Source organism: Myotis brandtii, unplaced genomic scaffold (genome assembly GCF_000412655.1).
Source record: "Myotis brandtii unplaced genomic scaffold, ASM41265v1 scaffold134, whole genome shotgun sequence".
In the NCBI taxonomy this organism is placed as follows: Eukaryota; Metazoa; Chordata; class Mammalia; order Chiroptera; family Vespertilionidae; genus Myotis; species Myotis brandtii.
The window spans coordinates 567314-575234 of record NW_005354756.1 but is presented as its reverse complement, the minus strand read 5'-3'; the positions used below and the strand labels follow the sequence as shown (position 1 = coordinate 575234).

The following is a 7921-nucleotide window of genomic DNA, read 5'->3' as shown; positions in this document are numbered from 1 at the left end:
CGGGGCTAGCAGGGCCCGGAGCCCCGAGGAGGTGGCCAGTGCTGGCCCTCGCAGCCGCCTGTGGATTGGCTGACTGCTCCTCTTTGGAGAGCTCGTGCTCAAAACGAGAAAGCGGGAGACGTCAGAGCCTCGAACAATCGAGCACAGGTCTGTGCTGTGAGTCCCAGAAGCAGGTGAGTCCCGAGAGGACTGTGCAGGGAGCTGCAATCGCAGGCTCCGCGAGTGGTGGGGCCTGGGCCTCCTGCCCTTCAAGCAGATGCGGGGCCAGCGGGCAGGAGGGGCCCACGTGCTGGGAGGACAACGCCACAGCCATCTCCGCATTCCCAGCCGAGGCAGCAGAAGCCTCCTTTCCGCTGAGTCACCGACATTCACTTCCCCACCCCTGCAGCCCACGGGCCACTTACCGAGGGGATCTGAGCCTGCCGTGGTCGCCCGCCGCCGAGGCCGGGGACTTGGCCAGGCCTGCGTCCTCCGGGACCTCGGTGTGGGCGGGGCCGACCTCGGGCCCACTGGACCCCTCGCTCACGCCTTTATTCCGATGATACTGCAGGGAACGGACACGGGTTGGATGCTCAGGGTTTGGCTCTGAGGCCTGGGCAGGCAGGAGGGGGCCTTGGCTGGATTCCGGGCCTTTCAGGGGACATGAAAGAGGCTTCTTTTCAGGGGTGAGACTCGAGGCCTGTCTGGTGCCGGCGCTCCTTGCATGATAATGACATTGAATAATGCCTCTCTTCAGAAGGGAGCTGCCCGGTGCGAGGCCGGACTGGGCCGGAGAGCTGCTCTACATTCTGGTCCCAAAGGGACGCACGGCCCGCGGGCGATCAGAGGCTGACGTCCTGAGTGGGCCCGTCGCTCTCGGCCACCCCACCCTCGCCGCCAGCTGGAGAAACTTGAACTTCCAGACACCTGCGGCCAGAGAGGCGGCCGGGCCTTTTTTTGCCCCTCCCTCCTCTGGATAGCAGTGAGGCCTGCCTGAAGGACCCAGCAGGATGTCAGCAAAGGGTGGGCAGCCCCACCCGTTCTGAGAAAACTTGTCTGGTGGGCAGTGCTTGCCCCCAGCCGGCTGGTGACCTTTGAGGGAAGGGTCAGCCCCCGTTTGTGTGCCCGGAGCCAGGAGCGCGCTGAGGTGGGGATGCCGTGTGCCCTTCAGACTTCACTCCCCAGGGAGCCTGGGCGAGAGGCAGGGGGAGGACCGCGAGGAGATGTGCCCACTCACTGCCCCACATTCCTGTCCCCAAGCCTTCCTCCTGCCCCGGCTCTCCCTCAGCCCGATCCCGTGGCCCAGGCTGGCCTGCCTCTGGAGAGGGATGGCTACAGGACAAACCGCCCACACGCGCCCACACCAGCCGGGGGCTGAGGGCTCCCTGGGCTCCCGCACCTCCCACGGCACCATGCACCCTGGGAACAGGGCAGGGATGCTCTGAGACACGCCTTTGGCTGCGCCGGTCTGTCGAGCTGGCCGAGAGGCTCCCATCCCTGGGAAACCTGTGTGGATGTCAAGGAATCCTCCCCAGAGGTGACCAAAGCCCCTGCCCCCAGCACCACCGGCACCGCAGGAAGGGGCGACAGAGCCCTCGTGCCTGACAAGCAGCCCAGGCTGCGCCCTCGAGGGGTTCGGCCAGGGCAGCGTATCTTCAGGAGCTCATGCCTGAGATGCCTTTACTGAGCATCCACCGTGATGATGCTGCTATGGCCGGTGTCTCCTCAAGGGGAGAAAACTGGAAAATGATGGCGCAGTGGGACGAGTCTGGCTCGGGGATGCACGGGGCGTTCGGAGAGTGCCCAGGAGGGGTACCTAACAGAGAACTGGGGCCCCGGAGCTTCCCAGGGGGGCTCATGCTAGGTAAGACCTAACGGCTGAGAGGCAGCTGGCCAGGCAGGGTGTGGGGGAGGAGAGGGAAGGACCCCAGAGGTGACCAAAGCCCCTGCCCCCAGCACCACCGGCACCGCAGGAAGGGGCGACAGAGCCCTCGTGCCTGACAAGCAGCCCAGGCTGCGCCCTCGAGGGGTTCGGCCAGGGCAGCGTATCTTCAGGAGCTCATGCCTGAGATGCCTTTACTGAGCATCCACCGTGATGATGCTGCTATGGCCGGTGTCTCCTCAAGGGGAGAAAACTGGAAAATGATGGCGCAGTGGGACGAGTCTGGCTCGGGGATGCACGGGGCGTTCGGAGAGTGCCCAGGAGGGGTACGTAACAGAGAACTGGGGCCCCGGAGCTTCCCAGAGGGGCTCATGCGAGGTAAGACCTAACAGCTGAGAGGCAGCTGGCCAGGCAGGGTGTGGGGGAGGGAAGGGAAGGCGTGAGCGTCAGGCTCGCGCACAGGCCTGGAGTGGGGAGAGAGCAGGGCCGAGTGAGGAGCTGAATGGCATCGCTGTGGCCAGAGCGTGCAGGAACCGGAGGGGCGAGGAGAAGGCGCTGGAGGGGTGGCAGCAAGAGCTGGTCACATGGGGCCCTGCCGGCCGGATGAGGAAGTGTGGCTTCCTGCTACCTGGGATGTGAGTGTGAAGGCTGCTCTCCAGCCACCACCTTGGACCATGAGGAGGAGGGGATGAGCTGGAAGGAGCCTGGGCCCTTGAGGACTGGGTGATGGGGAGCCAGGGACAGGTTTTATGCAGAGCAGGGGGACAGTCAGGTTTGTACCTGGGAGGGGACAGGTGTGTGCAGGATGAGCGGGGGGCAGGTGGAAGCAGGCAGGGTGCGGTGCTCCCTGGGTAAAGGCAGGCGGAAGGGTGTGGACGGGGCTGAGATGTCTGTGGATGGCGGATGGACGGGCCAGGACTGGGAAATGGCTGCTGGGCCGAGCCAGAGCCCTACTCACCTGCACACTGAGCTGCCCGATCTCCAACTCCAGCCGCCGCACCTTGGCCTCCCGCTCAGCCACCATGGCCTGCAGCTGGGCCACCAGGCTGCTGCTCTGCTGGGCCTCGTTGTTGAGCTGCTGGTCCAGGTGGTGCTGGGAGGCTCGCGTCTTTTCCTCCTGCAGACTCAGGCTGCCCAGAATCTCCTGTAGCTGCTTCAGCTGGACCTGGGGGGCCGAGCAGGAGGGCAGGCGAGGGCCAGCCACGGCCCCTGGGTAAAGAAGGACAAGGGGCGACCGACCCCCCCACTCCCCACCAGCACCCCACCATGCCCTGGGCCTGCAGGGGCCTCACTGGGACACTGTGTTCCCTGGGAAAGCACTCGGGCAGGTGAGGGCCAGGCCCTTTTCCTCTCCTCAACTTTCTTCTCCCTGAGGTCGGGGCCAAGGACATCCAAGGGGCTCTCGGGACAACGGGAAGCAGCTCAGATGGTGGCCCCTCAGCGGGGGGACATTTGGGCAAAACGAAACCCTACCCCCCTCTGCTGGGAGACTGCCCTTGCAGGCAGTACCCGGCACCCTCGCCAGGAATCCTTCGGCACCTGCCGGAGGCCCCATCCCCCTGAGATGCCCCAGAGGACACTCTGAGGTGGAAGTGTCCTGCCTACGGGCCAGGAAGGACCACGTTGGTGACACGGAACAGGAGGGGGCTGCTGTCCTCACCTCACAGTGGAGGGAGATGGGGCTCGGGGAGCCCAGGGGCACTGCTGGTGAATGGCAGGGCTGGGCTGGGCTGGGTTGCAGTTCTCATCGTGCCACCTTCAGTGACCAAGGATGGTGGCACACTGGGCCTTCAGAGGACACCCAGCCCGGCACCTTATTGCAAAACAGGGAGCTGAGGCTCAGAGCGGGAAGGCAACTGGCCTAGGATCACACAGTGAGGTGTCAACAGAGGCAGGCCCGGATCTCAGGTCTCCCCCCCGAAATGATCACGGACTGGGGGCGGTGCCTATGCCTGCATCCGTTCCCCCAGGTACCCCGGCCAGCCAGGCATGACCACCGAGGGCACAACTTGGAATTCAGAGTCAAAACTCCGGGGTGCCGCAGGCCCCGGAAAGAACAGGCCAGGCTGGGGTCAGAGCCGCAGAGCGGCGCTGCTCATCAAAGGCTTCACAGGCAGATAAACTCGGTTGTATGGTCTTGGGTGACTCATCTAGCCAACTGGAGTCTTAGTTTCCCCGTTTGTGAAACCGGGTTGTAATAGAGACCCTCGGGGTTATCTTGGGGACTAACCATTACAAACTGCTCCCCAAGGGCCCAGAGGGGAGGGGCTCCACGTTGCCACACGGACAAGAATCTGTGCTGGCCCCTCAGTTGTCCCTCCCACTCCCTGATGAAAAATAACCCAAGGGTCATCCTATTCCTCCGCCCTCACCCTTTTCTTTCTGCTTTGGCGTCCGCAGGCCTGGTGGCTTGTGCCTGACATCCGTCTCATACACCGTGACCTCTAGACGCCCTTGGGCAGCTTCTGAGCTGCTCCTGCCCCTGGGGTGAGCATCTGGAGGCCATGGGCTGCGGGGTCATGCAGGTGGCATTTGGGGTCGAGTGAGGGCTCGCAGGGGCTGGGCCGGGCCGATCGCAGGCTTCGGGGAGGGGCCGTACCATGAGGGCATCGATGAGCTCGTCGTCATGCCGGCCCTTCTCCACCAGGGTCCCCATTTGACTCCTGAGGGTCTTCACTTCGCTCGCCAGCACCTTGTTCCGGGACCTCACGCCCTCAAACTTCTTCTTCAGCTCTTCGAGCTCTCTCTGGAGGGCGTCCCGCTCAGCGGCCAGTTTCTGGAACCAGAAAGTGCAGTCCTGGGCAGGGCGGAGCGGGCCCCCCAGCACATCGGGTGCCTCGCTCCCGCTCACTGGGAGGCGATGCCCGAATGGGAAGGGGACTTGTCCAAGGCCATAGAGCAAGTCAGTGGAGCCGGGGCCCTGACTCCAGGCCTTGCCCGAGCACAGGGCGGACGGCACCGTGGATGCCAGCACTCCTTCCTCGGCTCAAGCTCCAGGAGCTGCCCCTGCTCTGCCAGAGTCAGACTGAGAGGAAGCACACGGCCACCTCTGGGCACCTCTGGCTCTGTTCCCCCCCCCCGCCCCCCCTCAGCTGGGATGAGAGGAGAGCTGTGCTTCCATGATGCAGGCCCCGGGGGTGATACCAGGCCGCCCACCTGCCCCAGCGCTGCTCCTTTAAGGCCATCTGGGCCCTGCACACCTCTGGGGCCGGGACACTTCCCCTCTCCTTTTACAATGGACGTTTCAGATCCAAACCTCCCAATCGGCCAGGATGGGGCCACCCAAGGCCATGAAATGGGCTCAGCCTGAGGACCCAGTCAGGCGGCTCCAGCTGATCTCAGGATGTGAGGAACATACACAGCGGCGACCCCAACCCCCGGGTCTCCTGCCTCTAAGGGGTGCCTCCGAGTCCTTGCAGGGGCGTCATGATCCCCGGGCCCCACCGCCCTCCCCGGGGCGTGCATTACCTCCCAGCCTTCCTGCTTTTCCCTTTCCAGGTTGCGGATCCTCAGCAGGTTTTTCTCCTGTGCCGTCAGCTTCCTCGGGTCGGGACAGACGGACAGCTCGTCACTGGCTGCTCCCACAGACTGGCTCTGGGTCTGTCCCAGCTGCTTCTCAAGCTCTCGAACCTGAGGGGGGTTAAGACTCGCTGTTCCACGGCCGGTCTGCCGTCAGACTCGACTGCTCGGAGGGCCACCCTGAGGGGTGACGGGGGACCCCACCAGGCAGAGGACACCACAGTTCCAGATGGATGTGGAAGCCCCAGAGGAGGGGGGCTGGGGAGGGGAGGGATCTGAGGTGGCACCTTGAGCAAAACAAGAGAAGACACTAGCGAGGGTCAGCTTGGAAATGGGAAGCATCAAAGTCAATGAGAAAGATCGCCCCGTCTCCGAGGGCCTTGAGGCCGAGAAGCAGATGTGTAGCCCCAGGAACCCAGGAGGGAGAGGACAGAGGACCTCAGCTAGAAGAACTCTGACAGACAGACCACCCAAGACGTGCGTGGTGTACTCCTCGGGCGGCCCGGGGTCCTGGCCACGTGCGAGAGATGCCGCAGAGGGAGGGCAGGGATGGGAGGCTCAGAGGCCAGCTCAGCCTCACTGAACTTCTCTGAATCTCAGATCTCTCGTCTGTGACATGGCCCTACGGGTATACCCTGAGCTTGTCTGAGCCCGGGAACCCCCAGGATGCTCCTTGGAATGACAAATCCTGGGGCCCACTCCAGACCAACACGTCAGAGCGCCAGGGGCAGGGCCTGTGGGACCTGCGTGGAAAACAAGTGCTTTGGGAAATCCTACGGTGGCCCAGGGGCAGCCCTCAGCGCTGGTCCAGCTCTGCTAGGCTCTCGGCAAGTGGCAGGCGGGTGGCTTATCACCCTGGGGTTGGGGTGGGTAATTCCCAGGGTCCTTCTAACCCTGGTTCCCATGTCGACATAACATAAATGATGGAATAAAGTTGGGTAAACCTGAGCAGGTGGGGGCGGGCTGGTGCGGGGTGCGGGGGCAGCAAAATTCACCAGGCTCACTGGCAAAGGGTAGCAGTGAGGCCGTGAAAGCGCATGTCAATGCCCTCGTGTGGCGTTGTGCGGTGATTCCATTGAGCATTAAGGAACACAGGACTACTTTTAAAAGTTTATTTACGCAACTTAACAACAACAATGATGGCTGTGTGGAGTGCTTATAATGTCCAAGCACTGTGCTTTACAGATGTTATTTCACTGAACCCCCAACAACCCATGAGAAAAGGACTGTCGCCTCCATTTTACAGGTGGGGAGACTGAGGCACAGAGAAGTGATTTGCCCAAGGTCACAGAACTTGTAGACCAGCGGCTCTGGCCACACTCAGACTCGAGTCTCTTGAACCCCCAGGCCCCACACTGGTCACTAGTTATAGTTTTCTGAGGGCCTTTCCCTCCTCGGGTTGGTTTCAAGGATCCCACAGGAGCCCCCGAGGATAATAGCCACCCAGGAGCTGTGACCCCGAAGTCCCTGGGATGAGGGCAAAGTGCTCGGCAGCTGTGGTAGTTATACACCGACTGGTGTTTCTTGGTTTGAAGGCAAAAAGGAGGAAATTAAACACAGCTAACCTCGGTCCAGCGCTTCCTCGGGCCTGGCGCTGTGCTGAACACGTTACACACCCCGGCTCCTTCAGTCCTCCCAACCGCCCGGTGGGGGAGGTACTAGCAGAGTCCAGTGTTTGCAGATGAGGAAACTGAGCACAGAGAGGGGAAGTAACTTGCCCGAGGCCACACAGCTGGTGAGGGGAGAGCTGGGATTTGATCCAAGCAGTCGGACTCCCCCTGCTCTGAGCCTCTAGGGAGGCTCCGAATGTTGAGAACGGAAAGAGAGAGACGAGGCTAAGTTTTTACTGGGTATTAAAACTTTCAAAAGTCTACGAGCATCTGGACAAAACTGGGAAAAGCCTACAAGCGCGCCAGTCACGCAAGTTTACACGAACTGGGGGGGAAACGTGCCTGGAGGCGAATAAATCAGAGGCCTTGGCTCTGAAGCGCCAGTGCCTGCCACATGGTCTACGAGCATCTGGACAAAACTGGGAAAAGCCTACAAGTGCGCCAGTCACGCAAGTTTACACGAACTGGGGGGAAACATGCCTGGAGGCGAATAAATCAGAGGCCTTGGCTCTGTGAAGCGCCAGTGCCTGCCACATGGCAACGGTTACATAAATGCTTGTTCACTAAATGACAAATTGAAATCAGGCTGGTTGGGGAGAACGGGAAACGACAAGCCTGCGGGGGGCCTTTTGGGGGTCCTGTGTCTCGGATGTGGGTCCGTGGGGGTCTTTCGGGGGCATTTCAAGCCCTCTGGCCAGGGCCGGGAGAAGTCTGACTCACTCACCTTGCTCTGCAAAACGAGAATCTGTTGAGCCCGACCTCTCCAGGTCCCTGGCGAGGACAGAAGCTGCTGGATGTTCACATCTTCCCCAACCTCGCTGGCCAGCACCTGGAAAGGGCGCGGCCTTCAGTGTGGCCGGGAGAGAGGGCCCCGCCTGTTCGGAGGCAGAGCGGGTGCGTGGGGCTCCCAGAAGGCCCGGCCTCTGCCTGC

General features: G+C 62.2%; 1 protein-coding gene across 6 annotated transcripts in view; it reads right to left on the bottom strand.

Moving 5' to 3' along the window:
• CCDC13 (coiled-coil domain containing 13) overlaps window positions 1-7921 on the bottom strand; it is a 32128-nt gene that overhangs the window by 12606 nt on the left and 11601 nt on the right. For all 6 annotated transcript variants that reach the window (XM_005860379.2, XM_014534882.1, XM_014534883.1 and 3 more), the window contains exons 6-10: window positions 7715-7819; window positions 5330-5491; window positions 4461-4637; window positions 2820-3026; window positions 405-544 (exon numbers count right to left, since the gene is read on the bottom strand). In XM_005860379.2, coding sequence (XP_005860441.1) covers window positions 405-544; window positions 2820-3026; window positions 4461-4637; window positions 5330-5491; window positions 7715-7819 — 791 coding nt within the window. The remainder of the gene's footprint in view (window positions 1-404; window positions 545-2819; window positions 3027-4460; window positions 4638-5329; window positions 5492-7714; window positions 7820-7921) is intronic.